A 26,855-nucleotide genomic window follows, 5' to 3' on the forward strand; every position below is an offset into this window, starting at 1 on the left:
AAAAAAAAAAAAAAAAAAAAAAAATCACATCCTGCCCAATGATATCCCTTAAACAATGTTGATATTGAAGGATATGGAAACAAATATAGTGAATGTAATGCAGGCTATGCAATATATTATGTGCAAAAAGGTGGTTAAAATCACATTTCATTCTAACATTGTAACATTAAAATCTAAAAACAAAAATAATGCTTTTGTTTTTAAATTGACTAAAAATGAAAATAATTATATTAGCCTGCATTTGATTACCCCAATATAATGGTCACTTTCCTAAAATACTTAAAGTTCCACATAGACGCATCCTAATTTTCATACTATCCATCCTAATTAGTATACAATATTAGAATGATGTTCAGTCATCGAGTGCGAAATAATGCTAAAGGGATCCTGATAATATACTATTTTAGTGGAATTCACAAGTTGCATCAATGCATTCCTTCTCAGTTAATGTTGCCCATAACCTTTTATGCATTAGAGGAGGAGTTGTTTTTTTCAAGTGTTCAAAAATAGCGTCAAACCATGTGAAAATTTGTGTTACCCTCTGACTACTTGTTTTTAAAGTTTCACGTCCTTTTTGTTTCTCTGTCCATGGAAAGTGTCTGTTGTTTTGCGGTATTCTGGTGGAATCCTGGTTTTGGGATTTGCACTGAATAATGCATATTAATTGACTACAATTCTGAATATGTTCTCTAAAATCTATATAGTGCAAAAAGAGCATTTAAAGTAATTTAAGTACTTTAACTCGGATTAAACGTGGCTCTGTGATTGTCATGAACTGTCATAACAGTGAAAACATCTGGTTAAGATCTAATCTGTGGCAGCTAAACTGGCCCTACTTGTTGCGTGTGTGTGCAAAGAGTAAAATAATTAATAATTATTGCTGATTCTACTCTAAAATTGTACAAAGGTGAAGTGAAAATGTTTTCCGTAGACCATTTTATTTTCTGAAACTGCAGTGCTATTCTTGTGGCATATACATTTTATTTATTTTTTCCCCTTCCGCCTACTTCTGCAGTAGTCGCGTGGCTTAACTTCCTCTTTGGATAAAAACCAAGTTCCACCGAATATCTTCAGTAAACCATAAGATGCGACGTATTTATGCCCATCCGACTGGAAATCATCTTGATTCTATATTTAAAGGTGTGTTATGAGTCCCAAGAAATTCCTAGCATCAATGCCTAATTTTTTTTTCCTTCTAAAACTCGTTGAATTCTTGGATTTCCCCCCTTGGCTTTACTTACTGGAGGTGTAAACAGCGTTAGATCAGCCATGCATGGTGTGATAAAGTAGTATTACACAAGGCCTCATATGCTGCTACCTTTATGAGAGCTGTTCTTCTTTTTATTAACAAGTTACACAAGAAAAGGAGGGCAGCCGGACGACACAAACGAAGAAACTGTTAAGCACTGTGACCAAAATACTCTAGTCATGCGGGCGCTCGGTTCAAAAACAGATGACACACACATACAAAGCTGATTGTTGCAACCTTAGAATGTTGGAAACCGATCTGTGTGTTTGTGTTTTATTGGGCTTGGCTGGTAGTAGCGTTTGTGTGATATGTGTGCTCGTCTAAAAAGGAAGTGTGGTTATGAAGTGTGTCAATAGACTGCCTTCTTTCTGCTTTTGGGCTTTAATAATAATTTGTCGTTTTAATGCAGAATCAACCTCAATTAAATTTTTTGTAGCTTAAGTCTTTTGATGTGGCCACTTTTGACTGCCGTCTCTGTTGTTGAAGCTGGAACTCGCTGCTCGCAGCTGCAAGCCCACAAGAGTAATATCTTAGTTTAACTGATTGCATGGTGTTATTGCTCACTTAAACAGAATCACATCTTCTCATGAAGGATGAAATAGAAAAAACATTCAACACATACCACATCCAGTTTTTAATAGAGTCTGTGGTTGTTAACCTCTGGCTACAAACAACTATATTAAGCCAAATCGTCCGTAATGCATGCCCCAAACTTTATCACTGCTAATTTCTGCTCAGTGGATCTTAAAATCTTGAGGAAGGCATGCAGCTCTTAATATAACAATAGACAAGGAGAAGGCGACTAATTCCAAGAATTACCGCTTTCTTTGAAAGGGACTGTCTTATGTAATGTGACATAACACAAATGGGTCCTGAGTTAAAGGTTTGACTGTATTAAACCTCATTGTGTAACACAGTGCTATACCGCTTACTGTCCAATGAAAAAACGGGCTAAAAAACCCATAGAACATTAAAGGAGGGACAAAAACATCACAGAGACTCAAACGCTACTCATTTTTTCTTCAAAAAGAGTACGAATTTTGTTAGCAAAACATTTTTCGTTCTACTTTTTCAGCGAGTTACAAAACTCATGTCTTTGTATACACGTCTCAAGCACACGTTCTGTTCATTTCATTTTGTGAACAAAATATTACACAATATATACAAAATAAAGGCAGAATAATGCATTATACAAGTTAATTATGGCAAATAAAACAAGAATAATAAATAATACAATTCATTAATTAATAATTAATAAGTCATTTTGGCAAATGAGACAAAGAAAAACATTTATTTTACACAATAAAATTCTCTGAAATGAAATCTGAATTTAGGGATGCACGATGTATCGGCCACCATATCAGTACTATCGGCTGATATGTTCATTTTTAATGTTATCGTTATCGGCCTGGTGAGAAAATTTGGCCAATATATTAAAGCCGATAAATAATGGATTATTATCTTCAGCTGAAACACTTCAGATGTGCACTGTTTACCATGATGGGTTTGAATTGCTTGAAATATGATTGAAATCACTTCAAAGCAGGAAAAAAAGTCTGTCATATCGGCCACGTAAAAATTATCATGAGATGAGAACATTATAATTGTGTTTGGGACATGGTTTTTAATGGTGAGACTTTTGTTTTTGTAATCAGGCTCTCAAAATTATAAAAAACTTTGGATTTAGATTTATCGGCCGATACATCAGTTATCTAGCCTGGCAAGCCAGACCTACATCAAGATGTTAGGTCTGGAAACTCACCATAGTCACGGCTCAATCCGAGGAGCGGGATAAACGGCTGTCTTTCAAATTCCCTCTGCACGCAGTAGGACAGCGCTTCAACCAACCAGAGCGTTTTCCCAACAGCGGAGCTTAGTTGATAGATTCAACTTTTGCCATATCTGGCCGGCAAAACGACGAACACATCTTCCTTTTTTTAAGAATGACTTAAGTGCCGTTTTTTGCTCTTTTCTCAAAGAAAAACTTAACTCCAAGTCCTCCAGAGTCGCGACCAAAGCCGATTCGAAAGACCGTTGTTCTCCATCAGCAGCCGCCATTCTTTGTTTTCAAGTAGCAGCAGCCAGGTAACCGTCGCAACTCTGTCGTGTATGTTAAGCCCGCCCCCGCCTACTCTATACACAACGTGATTGGCCTGACCCAATCTGGGTTTTTGCAGCGAGAAGGTTTATTGAGAGTTGCTAGACGTACCTGGCTGCGAAATACATTTTGCTGCCGCTAGGGTGCGTCTAGATTTCTAGGCTATCAGTTATCGGCTTTCAAATATAAAGAAATATCGGTATCGGCCAAAATGTTCATATCGGTGCATCCCTTCCATTGAGCTGTTGGAGCCTTTCTTTCTTTCTTTCTTTCTTTCTTTCTTTCTTTCTTTCTTTCTTTCTTTCTTTCTTTTTTTTCTTTCTTTCTTTCTTTCTTTCTTTCTTTCTTTCTTTCTTTCTTTCTTTCTTTCTTTCTTTCTTTCTTTCTTTCTTTCTTTCTTTCTTTCTTTCTTATTCTTGTATAGCACAGTTTAATACAAAGGTTGCCCAAAGTGCATTACAACACTGTAAAAAAATTTCTAACCCTCCCAAATCAAAAATTTCAAGTGACCGATAACATCTACATTTTTCAATTGGCCCAAGTGAAATTCTGTAAATTATAAAATTAAATGTACAGATTTTCACTTGGGCCAATTGAAAAATTTAGATGTTATCGGTTACTTGAAATTTTTGATTTGGGAGGGTTCACAAATGAAATCAATACATAAAGAAGAGGAAAAGAAAAAAAATTATATATAGAAAATAAATAGAAAACAAGACATAAAACAGACACAGTTGCAATCAAACCCCCTTCAAGGAAGATCACCCACAGCTTGTGTTTAACAGATGTGATTTAACCTCAGTTTGAAAGTAGATAGTGAAAAGTATGTCAGAGCAAATGTGGCCACAGAAATATTATCTGATATAGTGGTGCAGGAATGACGTCACTTTGTAGGCTAATCGGCGGTTAGCATCACACTGGTTCCCTCAACAAAAGGCTATTTTCCATAGGCTTTTGGATTATCACAAAAAACAAGCTCTGTGATCAACAAAAGTTTATGACAGTTACATGTTTTGTCCATCAAAATCACATTCACAGATGAACACAACTTTTATGAAGTTTAAAGCCTAAATGCAGTCGCCAGAAGTAAAAAGCTAAAGGTTGACTGTAAACAAACTACACCACGGTCGCTTGACTTCAACATCACCATCACTAGCTTTTGAAAACATTTTCCCAGAACGTTTGAGTTAGACTAGTTTATAAGAGCTCAATTATAAGCATAATGAGCCTGTAAAAGCAGACTGAGCTTTCCTTTTCAGCATGATGACGTTTAATCTCCGCCTCTGTTGTACCATTTAGCTACTTGTTAGCATTAGCAACCACCTTATTCAAGACACGTAACAGCTTTAAAAAATCACGAGTGGGGTAACACTGATGTATTTTATGTCATAGAATAAAACGTGAAAGTGTCTTGAGCTTGTTGAGCCTTATTTCAGCCATTAAAAAAACACATTGACTTCGGGACGATGGAACCGGAAGTGCTAAAATGCTAACTCGCTTCCGCGTACAAAGTGAAGTCATACCTGGTCTATCCATACTGGACTCCTTAAATGGATTTTAATTTAAGCCTTTATTCACATATAAAGCAATAATATGAGAATGAACAAGAATGAACATCATTGGTTGAGCTTCCGTTTACCACAGCATGAATGTTTATATGTGAATAAAAGCTTAAATTTGGGAATGTCAACTGTAAAAAAAAATAATAATAAAAAATACATGATATTTATGGTTAAAAAAACTGGCAGCTGCATGTTGCCATAAATTTACCATAAATAATACGATAGTAACATTTTTGGTTTTATAGATTTCACTTAAATTTACAGTAAAACAATTTCATTAACTGATATAATGTTAATATACCAACCTATACTAATATCTGTTTTGTACCTGTATAACACACTGTCAACAACCATAAACAGATGGTGATGAGAAAGTCACATGATCATCACAAGCAGCTTTTCCACAAGGTAGTAAATACACAGTGTAATTCACACAAATACTAAACACCATCATGCTAACAGACATGACATAAAAAATGCAATAAACATTTAATTTAACAACATTAGACATATACCATAAAACCCTAATGTACATAACTGATTAGAAAAAACTAAGAAACAGTTATTTCAACGAAAATACATCAAATGTGAAGTATCACGCAGGGAATTATGGGAATGTCAATTTACTGTAAATTATGCACTTTCAAAGTCTAAATTGAAGAGTATTTTACTGTAAAATTACATCAAATGTAAGGTTTGATCTATTACAGTTTGTCACTGTATATAGTAAGGAATCTTACTGTTAACCTATTAACAGGTTTTTACATTTGTACAGTCTTTTACCATTAAAATTAGATCATTTTTTACAGTGCCACAAAAAAACAAGTCTGCTGGAGATCAAATATTAGAGAAATGCTGACACCTTCTGGTGATAGATCACCCAAACCCATGCACGAGTTATGATCAGTTTATCATGCATCCTTATTTAAAGGTGATAACTTTGGTTTAGTCTCAGAATGGAATTTAATTGAAGAACTTAAACTGAAGATGGTGGTGTGTGTTGATTTTTAACTTTTAATTCAACCTCACTGTAAAACCAGACTTTGTTTCCAAATGAGTCTGTTTAGTCTCTGCTCCCGAACACCACACAAAGATTAAGGGATCAAAAATAGACCACAGTGTGTCGAAAAATAGCTCAATGAAACGTCATTTTCCAATTCGGTCACTGCCATAAAGTAGTTTATCTCATGTGTTGACATCACAATGATTCTTTGGTTTACTTTCTGGTTATTTAAAGCCTTTGTTTTGAACAATATAAATATATTTGAACAGTCTATGACTTAAGTTGAAGTATGACTTAAGGCACCAGATACATGTTTGGCTTTAGGCTGTTACTGTAGCTTGAATGAAATGTCAGTGCCTTGTCTTTTCTTTTATTAGCTGAAGGAAAATAATAATAAAAAACAGCTCTGTATCTATAATTCACACCTAATGCATGGGGTGTATACACAAAACAATTTATAAAGTATAAATAAGGTTTATTGACAGATATATGCAAGCGTATATTTGCTTTCTAGCATGTCTGATGAATGTATGTGTAATATTTACACAGAAAAAGTAATACTCTGCATATGCTCAGACTATACTTTTTATTAAAATCATTTTGGAGAAAAACCTTAATTAGACTATTTAGATTGTAGCCATTGTTTTAAACCCCTAAGAAGTCCTTGCTATCCTGTTTAGTCTAATGAATGTTGTCATTAATTGTCAGAATAGAAGATAATATGCTGGTGTCATAGATTGTTTTAGTATTTCTGATTTATTTTGGTTTGTTGATTCAGAATTTCATATATTGCACAAGTAAATCTGCACAAAGGGTATTTAACGTTTTCAGTTAGAAATGGAAAATCTAAATACTGATGTATGAAGCTTTTAATTATAATAAAAGCACTTTAATCCATGTAAATGAACATGAGTTTGGACACCTTTGGTTGTGACAAGGCTTTGCAACAGGTTTTACTTCTGGTTGCATATTGTTGCAATCATGCTTAAATCAGTGGCTGTAAAATACACCTTCCAATTGTTTGCACAATATTAAGAAAATTAGCCTAACTAACGTATTCTCTCTTTTATGCTCCTATGAGCAATTACATTAATTTACACTGCAGTGATTAATAATTAAGTGTTAATTCTTGAAGTTGATAAGGGGGGGGGGGTTTAATTAACATTCACTGAAATAAGAAGTCCTCAGTTTTATGTATGGACACATTTTAACAATCGACGAACACTTCAATTCAAACATTCTTTTTGTAATTTCTAAACGCCGACTAATTAAATATTAATCTTTTTTTTATGTTGAAAGAAGTGCAGTGCCAAATGATGAGACCCCCCCAAAATTAAAATAATTTTGAAAATATGTTATTTATTTATAAAATGCCACCGATTACAACAATTACAGCAAACGTATTATGTTTACGTTTTAGTACACGTTCAGTAAGTGCTGCGTGCGATTTCATAATTGTTTGATTCACTAAGAAGAACCGAGTCATTCGTTTGGGAATCATAACGCACTAGTCGCGCTGTATGTTAGTGATTCAATACAAAGAACCGACTCATAAGAGTCATCCTTTCGGGAACCGAACTACACTGGTCAGAGTATTTAAATGCTGTTTCATCCGCCTCGGATGCACAATGCACGTTCAAGAACCATTATTCCTTAACAATTATTAATCGCCACCGGCATTACAGTTCTCGGTTCCCAATCCTATGCAAGATGCGCATATTTACATGATTTAAAGGTGAAGCTGTGGTTCAGAAACGTATCCATTAAACATAAGAGTATATCGCACTGCCTACATATAACCAGCGATAACTGTAAATAGTAGTCGTAGATGGATCGGGTGAATCGCGAACTTTATCACGTATGATTCATGTCTTCAAAGAGGGCGCCTTTTCTCCGCAGAATCGCCGCTTGCTGACGTTTTCTGGCTGTCATGTGATTAGCCCGTACTCAGGGTTCAATGAGAGCTGTTTGCCCCACCCATCTCTTCAACGCTCTCTCTATCTCAATGTACAATTCACTGAGAAAAGGAAATAATCGCTAAAAATACACCCTCGAAAAGGATTCATTCGCCACAATTGGGGATTCAACGCGCTCCGTCCGTAGGGGATCCATCGTTGTCGTTGTGGTATCGGATTTATCTTCACGTATCCAAATGCACATGATCTACCACCCGAATTCAAGAGGGATACAAAGCGTAGCCTGACAGCGGACTCGGACTGCGATAACCGGTGAAATATCGACGGAATCGGTCACATTTGCATCTGCGGTTGTAAGAACCGTTAAGGATCGCCGCTCGCGTCAAAGCAAAGCCTACGGATGTGAGCAGAAATTCAAATTACAGTAACGGAGAAGACGGCGAAGGGCCTCGTTTGATTTGGACAAGCCGAAAAAAAGCGATCAGTCACCATAAGCAGAACAGGAGGGAAAATAGCGTCAATCCGAGGGGAAATTTTCAGCAGCACCACCGTATTTTTCCTCGCAGACAAACGTCGTTTCGTAACGGAGTTAAAAGGTTCATGTCGGCCACGGCGCTGGGCGGAATGATCCACATGCCGTCATTTTGGTGGAAATATTTATTTTTTTAATTTGTAGCCACCCATTCTATCTCGTTCTGCCCGTGTCGTTGCATCGGCGAACGGATTCGACAGCAAGATACCGAAAAGAATCGCGTTTTGTGGAGCTATTCATGATTTTAATAGGAGTCGGTCGTTATATCGGGACACCGACCATGGATTCGCCACGGGAAATGTGCTAAATCGCCGTCGTGGGAAAGCCGAAATCCTTCATGTAACGTCGAAGGCTTCGCTGGATGCACATCCATACACAAATCTCATATTTTATAGCAGCAAGCGCTCGACAGGACTCGGCCGTCTGTAGGCTGGCCTAGTGTGTTTTCACCAGCACCTATCCTCGCCAATACTAGTCACCCACAGCTTTCATATTTCCCCGTGCTCCCCTGCCCGTATCAACTCTAAATCCAGGGGGAGTCATGTGCATACAAGTATAAATGTCCCGGTTTTCCATCAAAGTTTTCTGATCGGAGGCCAATCAAGGAATTTGGATCATTTATTCATACGGTAGATTCACCTCCCCCCCACCACCCCACCCCAAAACTTTTCTTGGGTTTTCGGGAAAATGGGTTGTTTGGGCAACAGTAAAACTGAGGACCAGCGAAATGAGGAGAAGGCCCAGAGAGAAGCTAACAAAAAGATAGAGAAACAGCTCCAGAAAGACAAACAGATCTACAGAGCAACTCATCGACTACTACTGTTAGGTAGGTTGGTCTGAAAGCTGAGGCTCTTCTGTCACTCACTTGCTGGACTGAGGTCACGTGTGACGTCACCGGGGTCTGTCACACGTAGCGTTTTGTGTGAATTTGGTTCATTTGTCCGAGTAAGTGATGTATGTGCACGCGCTTCGATTGGGATTCCTGTGCCGTAGTAGTGGACACCTCAGGGCTTAGGGCTGGAGGCCTGTGGTGCTTCATCCAACACCACTCAATCTCTCCATTCATTCCCATCTGATTTGTGTTCAATACGGTTTGCATTATGGAAATGTTTGGGCTCACATGATTTTATAATTCACTTACAACTATCTCGTAGAGATGTATGCAAACACACATTGCATGTTTCTTCAGGCCTGTGTTCACGAGTTTAGGATTGTTTCTGCTAAAGTAACAATGTGCCTGAGATAGAAATAAAATAACTTTATGTAACGTAAACATATCTCAAGACATTTAGAATTATTCTGATTTTTTATATGGAGGGTTGTTTGCATTGTTCTATTTTATGTTTTAACATTCTGGGCATCCCCTAAATGATAATGATATTTCCCCTTTATAATTTTACACTTTTAATTTGAAATGGAAACTGATTAGATCAGTTAATAATTTCTCTCATATGCTTTGAACATTCATATCTTAGATTAGTTAGTTGTATTATTAACCAGACGATTAATAGAAATGGTAGTTTCGCTTATTGTCATTTCCAAAATCTACTGATAGATGAGACACATTTTGTTTTTGTTTTTACTTTTTTTGTGTGAATTGAGTAAATACTGGGGGAAAAAATTAGAAATTTTCTGTTCCTCTAGATATTGGCCCATTGAAAAACCCATGTTGGTCTAACACTACTTGCCTTGCTACCTTATATCTGATATCATCAGCAAGCATTTCAATTTCATAGACTTTTCGTAGCCAGGCATGAAAATGTTTTAACATTGGTTTGATTTGATTTAGTCTCCGTTTAAGAGACGGGTCTGGTCTTACTTTGATAAAACTCAGTTCTCCAACAACCTATTTGTTTAGCATGCTTGAGCTATACACATGGCTACCCTGTTCTAAATCAAAATCCCATGTATTCAACATAGCGAAGCTCTCTAAATCATAATGTCTGGTATTTAAGTGAGGAAACGGGTATATCTAGATACCCATGATTGAAGTGTGTCGTAATGATATATGATTTAGGGATGTGTACCAGTGTAATTGGAGCACAGAAGTGCAATTCCTGTATGCAAACAGGCCTATTTGACACAATTGGAGCCTGGTAACAGAATATGTGTTGTGATAAAGAGGTTCTCGTCATGCATCTGAACTGAAAGCCTAAATCTGAGGTGCTTCACATCCACAGGGGAGAAGCTAACTCTCTTTTCATATTTAGCACTTGGAAACTCAGGCAACTGTGCGCTATTGACCGTAAATTGTAGGATCATTTAGCTTTGTCAGTGTTTGACAACTGTGGCTCTAAGATAAAATAGGTGGTGTTTCTAGATAGTTCTTTAACATTATTTGATTTGATGGATAGCTACCGGTTACTTTTTAGTTTAGGTTTACTTGCATTGATTGGTGATTATTGGAGAATTCACAATTTAAGGAAGTATCAATCAATGAGTGAAGCATCTTTTTGAAATCTTGTGTGATATGAAACATGGAAGCAGTATTCATAAAGCTTGTGGTTATTTAAAAACCTTAAACCGGTGGCATTTTATTTACATAGTAATGGACAAAGTTATGATATTCCATATAAAAGGGGTTTATGAATATGATTGTTATGATGGCATTATTAATGATAATAATATAATTCATAAACAGTTTGTGCTTTGGATTTTAGTAGGAATTTTCTGTTTAGTAAATGCTACTGTGAAATTGAATGAATTGTTCCTGTTGAATCAGGTGATATCTGACTCTTCCCACATCCCTTGTGATTTATATCTTTCTTTTGCTCATCTCTCAGGCGCTGGAGAATCGGGGAAAAGCACCATAGTCAAACAGATGCGCATTTTACATGTCAATGGCTTCAATGCTGAGTAAGTATGGCTTTCACATCCATGTACTTTTTTGATTCCGCTTAAGTTAAACTCAAGACTAGTTTTTTATCGCGTCCATAACCATAGCATACAGTCAAGTATGAAATAGAGCATAAACAAACCCTGTTTCATTCATCATGCCATTTTGTTGGCAACGTCGACTTGGTGTAATGTTTTTCGGTGATGGTCTCACTCCTCCTTTTGAAGATTTGGGAGGATGTTGAAATTCAAATCATTGTGGTAAAGGTGTGCCTTATGCTATTGTGTTGTCCTCTTGATGTATTTCAGAGTGAGATATGTATAACCTTAGTGTACATCTATTTATTGTGAAATGCAGTGCTTTTTGTTTAATCATAGGACTTCTTATTAATGTACTATGGATATTGCGCGCTGAAAATCCCATTATAATTAAATGCTGACTTTATTTCAATAAGTAGTTACTATGTAGAAATGCTTGGATGGTCTAAAACCAGTTTTGATATTACCTTTTGTAAAGTTGCTATAATCCACTAGTACACTAATCTACTCCTCGATCAGTGTAGTAGAGGTGTGCTAAAATACTACGGAGGCTACAGATTTAAGACAAAATTAATAATAGTTGCATGAATTAGTCAATAGTAAAAGATTTTGACAAGAAGTTATAATTTGATGACTAAAAATCAGGGAAAAGTCAGGAAAACTGAATTATTAATGCTAGGGCTTGGCGGTATATGCTGTGTAATGTTAGATATTTTGTTATACCATGTATGCTGTGGTAGATATATTTGTGCATGATACTGATGTACTAATACATAATTTACATGCATTTGATATGGTATTCAGTTTACGTATGGTAACGTGTTTGTATTTTTGCTCATTTATAACAACTTGCAGCCATTGCAGCTCATCCAATAAGAATTTAGAGTCTGAACCGTCAGTTTTATAATATTAGTTACAAGTCTTTCATTTTAATTCCAGTGTTTTATAATGTGAGACTTATTCCTTTTGCATCCATTATAACGGAGAAAGTAGGAAGAGAAAGTAATTAATAGCAATAAAGCACCTTAATTTGTAAAGTAGGCCATTTAATTCAATGGATTATCCAAACATAGACTTCAACTCATAATATAAATATAAAACCATTTTTGTTGTATTTCCAGCAATAATACATTTGTTATGATGTATTACAATGATATGAAATGATTCATACTGTGATTAAAAAAAAATTGTTGTAACGTCCAACCCTAAGTTAGTATTAAGTTATTTAATTCATACCATTTATGACATATTAGGCCTGGTTTCACAGACAGGGCTTAGTTTAAGCCAGGATTAGGCCTTAGTTTAATAAGGACATTTAAGTAGCTTTTATAAACATGCCTTAGAAAAAAACATTACGGATGTGCATCTTGAGACAAAACAATGTCACTGACATATTTTAAGATACGCCAGTGCAAGTTGTTTTCAGTTTAAACATGCATTTTAGTCCAGAACTAAGCTAAAGCCTTGTTTGTGAAACCAGGGGTAAAACTATTTTATTACATTGCCTAAAAATGAATTGATCTGAAGTAACCAAGCGTTATTGTTTTTACAGAGAGAAAAAACAGAAAATTCAAGACATCAAGAATAATATAAAAGAAGCTATAGAGGTAAGTGTTGAAGGTTCTTGAGTTTAACTCGTAATCTCAACATGTACAAATGTGAAGTCAACTGAAACTCTGACTGTCTTTGTTCCTTTACAGACTATTGTGACGGCAATGTCCATGTTGGTACCTCCAGTTCAGTTAGCCTGTCAAGCAAATAAGTTTCGAATTGATTACATCCTCAACTTAGCCAATCAGAAGGACTTTGAGTTTACAACGGTGAGTAGAAAGGTATTGTCACCCCATCACCCCAGAGTCTTTGCACCGTCTCAGTGCTTTTTCAGCTGAACAGACGTATTAGTTATTTTTATAAAGACAGATCAAGTTTAAATGTAGAAAGCCAAAGAAGTGTGTGCGCACTGTATGTACATCTACAAAATAACTGTTACATGCATCTAGTTTCTGGCTAATTGTCGTGGATCTTGTCAGTTCGCACAAGTTTGTTTTGACTGTTCTCCTTGGTCGTATTGCCTTGTGTGATTTGTGCAATTATAATTAGCAGCGATTCTTTGCTTGGGGACAACACGTTGGTGAATTGAAAAAGCACCCCACCTGAGGGAAATGTGGGTGTGTGTACGTGTGACTCTCGGGTATAATGGCGTGGCGTTCATTACGACTGATTACTTGTAATAACCTCTAAACTCTCCCTTAAGAGGGCCTCACCTGAGCCACACACCTTGTCTCCCTGCTCCCTCATCACCTCGACAGGTGCTCTGTGTCTAGGGAAAGGGCAGTCGAGAGCCGCCCTGACCTGCGCCAATGGGCCTGCTCAAGATTTAATTACGGGTGACTCAAACTTGGTGGCCCTATGGACTTAAAAATAGAGAACACAAACAGCTCACCTGCTGGTTTAGACATGGTTTTAAATCGTTAGCTACATCATTACATGAACATTACTTTAATTATTAGCTTATGAATACAATGAATTGGAATTTTTGACACCTAAAAACTGGATATGTCACCGGATTGTCTGGATAACTGCGTGATTCCGAGTTGATCGTTAAGTGTTAAACTTTAGAATTGAATGCAGGAAGTGGCTGGAGTTTTAGCGTTACTACAAAGAAGATAGTGCCTCACCCTCCCTCTCTCTCTCTCTCTCTCTCGCCCTCGGTGGCCCCAGGGCCCGCTGGGAACCAGTCTGACTGGTTGATTGTGTTGCAAGCAAGAGACAAAAATAAAAAGCAAAGCAATTATTGACATTTATAACTCAGTCATGTCATTTTAGGATATAAAGTCCCATTGAAGTTTGTAAATGACTGCTATTTTAACACTGTTGCATGGCTGAGTTATAATATTTCCATTAAAAAATAAACTTGCTGCGAAGCTATCGAGCTAGGAGGAGGCTGGTGAAGAGTATTAGCATAAGGACAGAGAGAAAAACAGATGTAGATGAGATGAATAAAAATAACGCACACAAAATGCTTTAGCATTACTCATGCTAGGGCTGGGCAAAACAGCTATAATGTTTTTTTTTTTTTTGCCATTTCATTGTAAATCTCAATAATGTTTTTTTTTGGTAAGAGGATCTGTCATTTTACCAAACAACCACTTTTGCCAAGTGCATTCAAAAAGTTTAATGTTAGAAACACCAGTAAAAACTGTTAAAATACTCAAAAGTATAGTTCTTATCCATTTTCATGTATATAATAATACAGAACAGTTTTAAGCTACATATATATTTTACTGTTATATTTAATGCCACATGTAGATTCCCATTAACATTTTTGAATGATGGAAACAAAAAGGTTAGTCATAAATAGCATGATACAAAAATTCAGATACCCACAAAATAAATGTTTATGGTAAGAGCAGTGAGAGTTGTTGGGTGGCGTGATTCTCAAGTGTGCGGCTCTGGTCCTACATGTTCAACAGTGTAGTGGCACTACTTTATGTTAAAGGAGTTGTGCCAAAGTGAATGCTGCCATTTCCAAACACACAAACAAAGATCAAGCGAGACAAAGTCCTGTTCCCTATTTGGGACCACGGCGTTGCTCTTCTTTCGTCCCTGCTCGTTTGCTGTTCAGGTTCGTGCCATTATGGGCACTACATATAAACAGCTTTAAAAGGTGGAAAAGCTGTCTGTGTCCTGCTTTTATTGGAAGTTCTTTCATTTCAAATGCTCATTCATATTTCACCACCACATCTGAATCGCAGTGGGTGGTCAGAACCGTTTAGTTCTGTCTTGAACTCTTCTATAAATGTGGCTTTTGTTATACATGAGGTGCGTATGTTGTTTGGTGATTTATTTTTTTATTTATTTTTTATGCATGTTATCCGAAAGAAGAAAGCAGAAGAGCTTAACTGATGCGTAAAATGTCAACATCCACCTCCACTATTGTCCTCTACAGCTTGTAAAATGAAGTAATTTAATTTGGCTGTATTTTTTGTCTTTAAAGCAGAGGTTCTCAAAGTGGGGTCCGTGACCCATAGCCAGAGGGTCAGCAAAATAATTTGCTATACCATATTTTCTGGACTACAAGTCACATTTTTAGCATCTGAAACGTGCTGCAATTTATATTCCAAAGTGACTTATATAATGCATTTACCGTCAAATAATCAAAATGTAGACTTAAAAAAGAAAAAAAAGATTTATGTTTGGCGTTTTTGCCTTTTATTAGGATAGGACAGTAGCTAGACAGGAAGTGAGGTGAGAGAGGGGGGACGTGATTGGGAAAGGTCCACGAGCCGAGACTCGAACTCGGTTTGCCCGAAGCACAACGGCGCTACATGTCGGCGCACCTGCAACGAGGATATCGGCGCCAACCAAAACGTAGACTTCTAATAATTAGGCACTTAAAGGTTTCTAGATATATTTCTCATGTCTGTGCGTGAAGTAATCACAGTGTTTTGGTTCTTTTTTGTGACATGCTACAGAAAGATGTTTAAACTGAGACAGCTGAAAGCGCATCCTGTTTGTTTTCTTTATTTTACAATGGCATGACATTTTGTTGTTATTTTGAATATACACAAATAAAAATACACTTTACTGTTTTAAATGATGTCTTGCTATGGCTTGCTGACCATAAATGACAGAGTATTAAGTTGTTTCCGCTGCTATGAGGAAAGTGATCACGTCGATGCCTCACGCACGCACGCACACATCATGCAACCTGTTCATTATCAAAATAAAATCCAGTAAATTAAACACAATAAGTTATTCTGCTTAATTTAATTTGTCTGTTGTACAATATGAAGGCTGTGCCGTTACTTTCGACTTGCTGTTATTCAAAACTTATTTCTCCTCTTATTTCTTGTCTAAAGTACAAAGCCTTCTTTACGTAAATAATAATTTAACATCCAGGTGTTACATCGCAAATATAGAAACATTTGGACCGAATGAGAGGTGCGCAAGCCCAACGCCAGGTGCGATTCAAATAAATCAGTTTAAAATCAAATGAATTTTTGGTGAATGTCACTATAATTAATTTTTTACTTTATCCTTACATTTTTAATTCTTGTTTTGTTCTGAATACCATTAATTTAAAGGATAGTTTGTGGAGTTAGGGGAAGTAAAAAAGGCCTACATGTTAATAGTGTTTATAATGGTTAACGTTTCATTTTATTTATCGGTATTTTACAATATTTCCTAATGTAGGCTAATAATAAGAAGTGATTTTTACACTGATGCGACTTGTGTATGTGTTTGTCTCTCAACAATGCAAGTTTGACCTGGTGCGAATGATACTCAGTTGCGATAAATATATATACGGTAAATTATAAAATTCCGCTGTCTTATTAAAAAGTGCATAGGATGGAGACCATTTGCTAGTGATGTAGTACTCGAGTCCGAGACCGGTCTCGAGACCGATTTCTGCTTTCTTGGACTCGTCTCGGACTTGTTCCTTCAAAGACTCGGTCTCGTCCCCATCGCTACCATTTTCACAAATAATAAAAAAAGAAAAAGCATGTTGTGTTAATTATTCTCACCCACATTAACTTAGACATTAACTTAAAGGGATAGTTCACCCAAAAATGAAAATTCAGTCATTAATTACTCACCCTCATGTCGATCCAAAACTGTAATACTTTTGTTCATCTTCAGAACACAAATGAAGATCTTTTTGATGAAATCTGAGAGCTTTCTGTCCCTCCATTGACAGATACGCAACTGACACTTTGATGCTTCAAAAATTTCATGAAGAGATCGTAAAACTAATCCATATGAATTGAGCGGTTTAGTCCAAAATGTCTGGAATTTCTGTCAACGGAGGGACGGAAAGCTCTCACATTTCATAAAAGATATCTTCATTTGTGTTCTGAAGATGAACAAAAGTATTACGGGTTTTAAAAGGCATGAGGGTGAGTAATTAACGACAGAATTTTAGTTTTTGGATGAACTATCCCTGAGTTTAAATTAGTCCTATTTTCCCCCTGTATGGGTTCCCTGGCCCCAAAAAGTTTAGGAACCCCTGCTTTAAAGCACACTTCTTCATCTTTTAAGACCTCGTTTGTTTCCTTGTGGCCTTCAGTGTTCATTACAAGGTGATGAAATCCTAAATCAGAAACAGGATTTTTCCTTTGGTTTACATTTAAGTCGGGTTGGGAACTCATGTACTCGTGATGTATTCACAGACATGACATTCCTCATTAGACATTTTGTTATTTTTGTCCCCAGTCCATGGAATTTCTTTTTTTATTTGTTATTGTTCTGTTAAAATTGAATTTTTTATAAAAAAAAAAATAATACAATTTGACTTTTTGTTTACAATGAAAAATGATGTGGCCAAACTACAGAGGTGTAAAAGATTTGCCTGGATTCCGACAGCTGGTTTATGGGTTTGTCCTCTCTTCCACTTGTCTTCCCAACAGGAATTTTATGAACACACAAAGACCCTGTGGCAGGATGAAGGGGTGAGAGCTTGCTTCGAAAGATCCAACGAATATCAACTGATCGACTGCGCACAGTAGTGAGTATTCTGACTCTTTTGAATGCTGGGTTTGAATTGCTTTTTAATTGTGCAGAATTATTGGTATTTGAAAGCTAAATGAGAGCAATTTTAACCAAGCTGATTCGCATTGGAATATACATGTAATAGTCGGTCAGATTGGTTGCACTCCACTCTCTTGACTTGATGTGAAATTGTTTGTGTGACTTTCTTAGCACGTTGCATGTATCGGACTGATTTATGCACTCAAGAGGGAGGGAAATAGAAATGTGACTAGGGCAGAAGTGACAGAACGTGAAAAAGAGAGACTGATGAGCGCTAGACAGATATACGCTTTTAGAAGACATGGAGGAATGGTTGGGTATACATTGAAAGGTTTCCTGCATTGTGGCGTGCGTGTGTCCTGTCTTCTCCCACATCCACTGGTGGTTGTTGTGGATCAGACGCTGTCCTGAGCCGTTTAGACCGGAAGTGCGCCCCCCCCCCCCCCACGCTTATGTAAACGTAGCGCAGAGAGAGAGAGAGAGCTATTTTTAACTCTCTGGTTCACTCACTCGCAGCAGAAGGAGACGCTTTGAGAGACAGAGAAGATCCGCAAGTATTGCAAATAATGCATCTCTCCTTTTGAAGGAGAAAAATGAGCTTGAAGTGATAATGGTGGCTTCTTGCGAGGGTTTGGAGGGCAACTCCCATCTCCCAGACTGCAAAGAGGGACGGAGGAGAATGACGGTGCTGTTTCAAGCACGCACAAGCACGTACTCGCGTTCAGCAAGAAAACTAGCGTCGTCAACTGCTCGTCCTGTTATGAGCTCATTTTTCTGTCTGAGCGTTTTCAAGGCTCTTCCTGTCACATGGCCATGTGTCCATATTGAACGTGTGTGTGTGTGTATGCGTTAGAGTTTTCATTCATCACTGTTTCTTTGTACACTCAAGCTGCAGCGGTATTGTGAGCTCAATAATGTTATCATTGATGCGGAGACAAACAAAAAAATCGCTACAAAAAGCAAGGGAAGAATAGACTTCTCACAGATTTTGTTCATCCCGCAAAATTTTTTTTCCCCTCTCCTTACTAGTTCTTCCTGGATCTGCTAGTAGCGTCACTGCAGTCACAGAAAATGGCTGAGATAGAAAAAAAACAATGAGTACTATATATTATGTTATATTATCAAAGAAATATGACTGGTTTACAAAAATACAGAAAGCTTGTAGAAGCAGAGAAGAAATGTTTATTTGTGGTTGTAGTGTATTCAGGGTTAGTGTGTAATAATTGAGTGTAAAGCAATATTTTCTTTACACAAGTCTTTCTGTTCTCATAAACCAAAGAAACTTTGTATTCCTCCGTTTTTGCATTTCGTTTGCGTAAATACAGTGTATGGAGAAGAAAAAAATGTTCCTTTGATGTTATCTACAAGCTTTTTACATTTCCATAAAACAGAGAAATGGTGCATCAAGTGCATGGATTTTTTATTTTTTTTTAATTCCTGACAAAGGTCTTTTGACTGAAATGTTGCTATCTCAGTAAAAATTGGATTTCTTGCAGGCAACAGCAGTATGCAGGTTTTTTTTTCTTTTGTTTTATATTCTGTATCCAACGCACCTGCCTGCAACTATTCAGGTGTGCAAGAGGTGTTCAAATAGAGAAAACAAAAGACATTTTTATTATTGCACATCTATTATTACAGAAAGCTGGTGGACAGAATTTTCATGGAGCTTTCTATATTTTCGTAAACCAGAGAAATGTTCTTGGTAGTTCGCATTTTGCTTGCATAATGATAGAAGGGTTAAAAAAAAAAAAAAAACAGAGCTTACTATATTAAAAAAAATAATAATCTTGGTGAAAAAAAAAGAAATGAATTCAGAAACTCTTGTTATTAGCGACACCGTGGCCCTTAAGTGAACTGCAGACAGTGACTTATTGAATGCGTGAAGCGTACAAGAGACTGAATGTGATTAAAGGCCTCAATATACTCACGGTGAATTTCTTTTCGTTCTTCACTTAGAAGTAAAAAGTTTGAAATACATTTACAGTGAACATCCAGACGCCGTCTACACCGCTGAGAGCGACGTTTAGATGAATATGTAAATGCATGCTTTCACCTCAATAACAAAATAAACGCAACAATGACAGTGGTGAGAAAACAGAGGCTAAGAAAGCATCTGATCGTAGCGATATGGGTATGTTTGTACCAGCTCTGCGATTCACTGGCATCATGTCAACAGATGAGGTAACTAAAACATATGTTGGGGTTTTTCCCTCTTTTCCACCTCTCTTCAATCGCTTGTGAATGCACATGTGGCCGTGCGCGTTTTACTTTTGCTTTCAAATTAGCAGGAATTGCTTGAATGGTGGGTTCGTTGTTATTCTTAGTGATAAACACAACAATACAGTACAATGACAATGCAGTACTACAACTGTACGATGCCGTGAGGCCGCGATGGGCAAGTTATGTAACCGGTGAGCGTCTATGGCGAAAATAAATCACGATTCTTTTTTGCATGTTGGTTTTTTCTATTTTGCAAGTGACTGAGCATTACATCCAAACTAATGTCCCTATTTTGCAAACAAAGCCTTACAAGCCTGGGACAAAATATAAAATAAAAAAAGAATGGTAGACATTTAGGCCAAAGAGGCGAAGATAAAAAATCTTTGTTGTTATTATTTTTTTTGTTATTAAAAAATAAGAACAAAGATACACATCACATATACACAACGTAATATACAAGTTAAATAAACAGTGCTTTATTTTTTTTACAGCTTTTTTTTGTAATCCAGAGATATGTTGCATTCTTGATGTGCATTTTGTAAACATAAAGAAATGTTTCATGGCTGCCTGTTTTCAGAGAAAGCTAAACGTTTCTAAAATAAAAAGGTTTCTATTTTTCAGAAACCAAAGAAATGTTGCATTCTTGCTTGCATGCGATTCAGAGAGGAAAACATTTTTCATTAAGGTTGTCTATTTTCAAAGAAACCAAAAAGATATATATACTCATATATACAAAAATATATATTCTACCAGCTTTTTGTAAACCAGATAAACATTGCATTCTTGCTTGTCCGTAATTCCTAAACACAAGCCCAGTGCATGGAGAGAAAAAATTCCTGAACCATCCGCCATGTTTCTTTCTGTCTCTTCGAGCGCCTCTCTTTCTCTCCCTTTTCTTGCCCTATCCCTCTTTTGCGAAACCAGACCTGTTTTTTTCTCTCGTTCTCTCTTTTTGCTTTCCCCTCTCTTTATGACTGGCCCTTCTCTCTCTCTCTCTCTCCCTCTCTCTCTCTCTCTCAATCGCTCCACTCCCTCCCTCTGTCTTTCTTTTTCTCTTCACTCTTTCTCTTTCTGTCTGTCTCTCCCTCTCTCTGGCCTCTCTCCAGTCACACAAGATTTGGAGCTGATAGTCTATTTATAGCGCCTGTGGTTCTGTCGCTATGACAACCGAGCTGGAGGCCAGGGCGCCAGGGAGCTATTTTTGGAGCGCCGCTGTAATGTCAGACACAGCCTTCTCTCTTTTCTTTCTCTTCCACCGCTCCCTCTCTCCCGGTTTCTGCTGCTCCCTTACTCTGGCGTTGGAAACTTACAGAAGTGTGTGTGTAAGAGAGAAAATGCGGTGGAGGCTATCGATTAATTCCAAGTTGTCGCTGAATTAACATTTGCTGAGATAAATATTGGTAGCTTTTTGTAAGTTGAATTTGAAATGTTGAACTTTTTTTTTATTATTATTATTGTATTTCCTTTTTCCTTTTTTTTTTTAACAGATAAAACAAAATTCAAGTACTTTTTTTTTTTTAACGTAAAAGTTTGTTGTTGAATGCCGCTGTTGTTTCTGAAAGGCTTGCCGTTAGATATCCTCTGTACTGTATCATGCCACGCACACACACGCGGCCCACACTGAGCCTAAAGAGTGTTTGCTGTATTGGCCCCGGAAGCTGCCTAATCCACACTCTTAATACTCGACTGTTAACTAGATGAGCTGTAACATTAACCAGATTAGTAAGCGATGAGGATATTATCAGCTTTTCCATGTTAATACACCGTCGGCACTCTCTGTGAATAGATTTTTCTCTTTGCGTGTGTTTTTTTTTTTTCTTCTTGGCTTTACTTTTTAGTCATCAGGAGACTTGCGTTATTTAATTTTTTATTAATATTTTAAATATTTGTACTTTTTTTTATTCAATTTTAAATGCTCCATGCTGTGGTCCATTGTAAATGTAAATATATTTGTTTTTAAATATTAATAATAGTACTCAGTTGTTCAGTTCCAGAAATTATTTAATGTTTTTTTTTTTTTTTTATATGTATTTATAATTTATTCGCTTTTTATATAAAACATAGTATACATAATAAATTTTTATTTAAGCTACTTTTGGTGACTGCAAATTAGGGCTGCACGATATTGGGAAAAAACTGACATTTTGATGTTTTGTTTTTCTGCGATTTATATATTGCGATATGAAAACAATTTCACCTGATGATTTGACTCTATTTGTAAAGAATTAATCATTCTAGAATTTTCTGAGATTGCACAGAAAATAATAAACAAATTACAAGCATAGATAAATACAATAGAACAAATATACAAATGAAATAAAGCAGTGCTAAATCTAACTGTATCCATTGAATAATCAGGTGTAAAATAACACTGCATAGTCTTCACTGTATAAATTAAATAGAATTAATACAATTTATCTGTGTTAAAGCTACACAAGTGATTTTCTCTTTCTCTTTTGTTGTTTGATTAACAATGGTGACACAAAAAGCTGCGAGTACACGAGTATATGTTCACTTAAAGACGAATGCATGCATCCAAAATAATATGCATTTGTTTTCTTTCTCAATTGTTTATAACACTCGCTGAGACAGGGATTTTGACTTCATTTTGCGTGCACGTGTCTGTTTAAGCTCAAAAGAAGAGAAAGAGGCCAGAATGCGGTGTTCACATTCTGTCTGTGTGTGCAGCTCAGAAAACACACGGGTTCCAGTCTTCTTGTGTTTGTTTAAACTGACAGGACTTAAAAATGTCACTCTATGATGGTTGAACTTCGCAATTAATCCACGAATCACATGCGTTCAGAACCGGAACGATCAACTACAATCCCTATACTTGACATGGCACGTCCTGCGATGCGATAAAGTGCAGGTCTTCTCTCTTTATTCAAGTCTAAACGATTAGAAAACATTGCAAAACGTTTTTCAGTCTGTAAATTAAATTGAGCATTTTAAGTAAATTAAACGTTTTCAATTAGATCAGGGTGATTGCGTTGCAAGTGACTTTGCATGTTTGTGGTATTACCCGTGCACTTTACTTTTTACCAGGCAGGTTTTGTATATGACGTACTCTTTGTACGTCGCACACTCGTGTCTGGTGTAGACATGCTGTAATAGTTTCTAATCATCAGTAAAGCTTTTGTTTGTTTGGGATACTGTTTGCTATCTTTTATCAACTGTAGAAGTTTGTGCAGGTCTGAATCATTTTTAGCACTGTAACCACTTAACACAGCAATGCACCAAAAATATAATATTTTGGACATTTGATAAATGACTGAATGGTGCCATCGGCATCTCTCCCAGAACAGCTGTTTGGCTCAAACTCGGTCTTCTGTTCAGTCCAGAATGCATTTTAAAAATAAAAAGTTGCTATGGATCAATCTAATATTATTGCTGTCATAGACAGACAGATTTTGTGATTTAAGAATATTTAGGTTTACAAATGACACCGCACTATTTAATTTAATTCATGATTTAAATTAATATCAGGAATTACGTTTTTCTCCAAAAAACAGTTGTCTGTAAATTCTTGTTAGATTCGTCTAAGTGTGTGTGTGTGTGTGTGTGTGTGTGTGTGTGTGTGTGTGTGAGAGTGGGTCTCTGTGTGTGGGTCTCTGTGTGTGTTAAAACAATAAGCATGTAACTAAACAGTTATATTATTCCATACTCTTTGCTGCAATCTGTATTGTTATCATCTTAATAATTACAATATTTAAGATAAATCTTAAGTAATAATCAATTGATTAACATTTTTTAATTGACTTAACATTTTAAGGCTGTCTTTTTTTTAGTAAGATGCAGTTTAATAAAACAATTAGATCCATCCAAAATTCTTAACAGGCAGCATTTACGCTATGTTTTGAGGGTCAAATTGATGGGACAAAAATATGGGATATATATATATAATGCATAAATTATGCACTTTTTTTGTAATGTTGCCACACTTTTACTTGCTTTATTGCATTGTTACTGCAGTGAATTGCTTAAAGCATGAGTGAGCTGCATACTTTTTATGTAATAAATAAAGGGAGCTGAACAGAAATTCTGTGTAGGCCAAGTCATATGACTCATGTGATGCGTTGTGTGTGTGTATGTTTGGCCAGACCATCCATTTACTGCTTGAAGTGTTTTTACAATTTCATTTTAATTGTAGTTGCTGCCTAATCATCTACACTGCATGCTATAAGAACAACTCAATATGTGCTAATATCCATCTTGTGTGTTAAGACTTTTAACATCTATCGCATGCTTTCAAGTGTCTGTGCTATACACTGCTCCAAACCAGAATCTCTGCAACTGTTGGCAGACATCGACGCGCAACAATTTCACAAACTTCCTGCCGTGCGGCCGTTCGAATTCTCCAATTCCACTTGAGTTGAGGCTGGATTTGGAAAGCAGGGCTATATATACTCTGTCGCAACTATAGTGGTCTCTTCTGCTTGGCATTACGACAGTTCTCAACTATTGTACCCAGAGGGGCATGAGTTGTATTCTGTCTGACTAGCTGGCTGGGCTATTGTTGGAATCATTCTATTAATAGGAAGAAAGGCAATAATTGAGATATGGTGTTAGACAACGGCTGCGGTCACAATACAACTGTCTGTGCAAGCCTCAGCCATCTGTCTGTCTGCATTTTATCCTGTCTGTCTTTCATCGTTTGCTTCTTTTTATTTCTGTTTATGCCACCTCTTCCATGTGACGTGCCACACTTTCATTTGTACGGCCTATTGTGCAAAGTGTTGCATGCATTCTCTCTCTCTCTCTCTCTCTCTCTCACACACACACACACACACACACACACACACACACACACACACACACACACACACACACACACACACACACTAGTGCAGTCCATTCCGCTGTGTGTGGGACCTACAGCTTTGCTGTCACATTTCAACCCTGTATGTTACATTCCTGTTGGACTTGGATCGGGGGGGATGTACATGCGCGGAGTTCTCTCACCGTCTCTGATTCCCTCATGCTTTGATTTAGGCGTTACACTTTCGCGGGGAGATTTGTGAGAAATTGTAATTATTTGAAATATGACTTCTTTTTTTGTACTTTTTAAGATGCAGATTTGCGATTCAAGAGTCTTTTTAAATGATTTATTAAGGAACTAGTTCATGAGTCATTTGCTATGAAAAATATTTTAACTATTTCATTTTCATTAGGGCTGCACAATATATCGAAATATTGCAAATATTTATATCGCGATATGTATATCGCAACAGCTTGCAATAACTGGGGTCATGAACAAAAGACGAAGAGAAAATCACTCGCTGCTCTTGGCTGAATAACTTTTGTAGCTTTAATAACAATCAGTATATATTTAATTAATACAGTGAAAACTAAGCAGTGTTTTTTTACATTTGATTATTCAGTTTCGGTTGTTAAATAAACCTAATGTAGGATAACCTGAAACCCTAAACCCCACTGATGTTAAAATAACACTTCTTGTGCTACAGTAAAACACTGCTGTTCACTTTCAGAAGTTGTAGGGGTGTTTTCTTGTCACAAAAAGAATGTGAACAGGTAATGTTGGTTATATACTTTTAATTATACTTTAAAGATAATTTAAGTTTATTTTACACACTTTATACATTATCGTATCGAATATCGAGTTATCGCATAGCGCATTTTTCTTAAATATCGTGCAGCCCTAATTTTCATAAATATTACAACGGCTAATTTCAATACTGTTTAAGCGGACATTTTGCAACCGACTAGTTGACTGTTTTTCCTTTAAAGGCCCACTTAAGTACCTTGGAACGTGCAGCCTTGTATTTCCACTGAAACAGGAAGCTAAGGCGGGACATATTGAATGGCTCCTCCCCCTTTTCAAATAGCCAATAGCGTTTACCTCACAGACTGCAATTCGTACTTGACAGCACCATGGAAGCGAATACAAGCACTAATGATACGTTGGATTCAATAGTAGAGATGTGAATAAATTCTAGCCATGTCATTCTTAACCAACGTACAGTTGGAAAATGGAATAAAACTTGAGCGTTTGAGCAACCGGACACACATCTCCAACCCATAATGCTCTGTGACGTGTCAACGGTCGCTTTGGCCTGGTGGTATTTGAAGAACAGGGGGCGGGACGCTTTACATTCTAGAGAGCATTTGATTGGACAGAAGATGTGACGAGAAGCTTAAGTCCGCGGTGATGTCATAAAAATGATCCATTTTAGCGTAAGTGAGGGACTATAAGTTTTGAATGCTTGTATCTCCTAAACACCAGCTTTCATCATCTTAGGGCTAACACATTTATACTATAAGCTAAAAACATACATTTTGATTTCAGGGGGCTTTTAATTAAAATTTTTATACCATATTGTCCCTCATAACCTGTTAGTATAACAAGCCTATAAGCAAGTTTAATACTAGTTTGACATGACAATAGAAGAAAATGGAAAAGTTTTGTGTAGGCTCTCACAACACTCCCTCATCTTGATCATTCTCTGAGTGGACGTTTCTCTGAACCCGCCGCGAGCGCCACGGAAAAAAACCCAACGCATGCAAAACCTGAGGTAAAATTAAATTTAATTTTGCAGATATACACTTTTCAAAATATGTAATAATAATAATAATAATATATTAATTTCAAGATGTAACATTAACATGACGGAAATTTAAACGGAAATACTAGTTGTTTACAATTTTTTTTTGCACATTTAATGTTATGCTTTATATTTCAAAGTTGACTAGCAGCAGTATCTTTAATCGATTTTATCTTTAGTCTCGCACATCCCTAATAAATATATATTTTAGCTATATTTTAGCTTTATAACTAAAACTGTAAAAAAAGGTTGAGGGTCAGCTAGTTGAGAATATTCTGTTATAGAAAGATAATTGTATGGTCTTCTG

At 36.6% G+C, this 26,855-nt stretch overlaps 1 protein-coding gene across 3 annotated transcripts in view; it reads left to right on the forward strand.

The window, feature by feature from the left end:
• gnas (GNAS complex locus) overlaps nucleotides 1–26,855 on the forward strand; it is a 33,666-nt gene that overhangs the window by 1,802 nt on the left and 5,009 nt on the right. The window contains exons 1-5 of one of the 3 annotated variants that reach the window (XM_081380945.1): nucleotides 6,920–9,186; nucleotides 11,144–11,216; nucleotides 12,787–12,841; nucleotides 12,935–13,054; nucleotides 17,645–17,742. In XM_081380945.1, the coding sequence (XP_081237071.1) occupies nucleotides 9,048–9,186; nucleotides 11,144–11,216; nucleotides 12,787–12,841; nucleotides 12,935–13,054; nucleotides 17,645–17,742 (485 nt within the window). In that variant the 5' untranslated portion in view covers nucleotides 6,920–9,047. Of the gene's footprint in view, nucleotides 1–6,919; nucleotides 9,187–11,143; nucleotides 11,217–12,786; nucleotides 12,842–12,934; nucleotides 13,055–17,644; nucleotides 17,743–18,417; nucleotides 18,451–26,855 lie in introns of those variants that run through there. The other 2 variants (XM_081380944.1, XM_081380946.1) reach the window with 2 other exon arrangements.

This window comes from Scardinius erythrophthalmus (assembly GCF_964197995.2).
Source record: "Scardinius erythrophthalmus genome assembly, chromosome: 12".
In the NCBI taxonomy this organism is placed as follows: Eukaryota; Metazoa; Chordata; class Actinopteri; order Cypriniformes; family Leuciscidae; genus Scardinius; species Scardinius erythrophthalmus.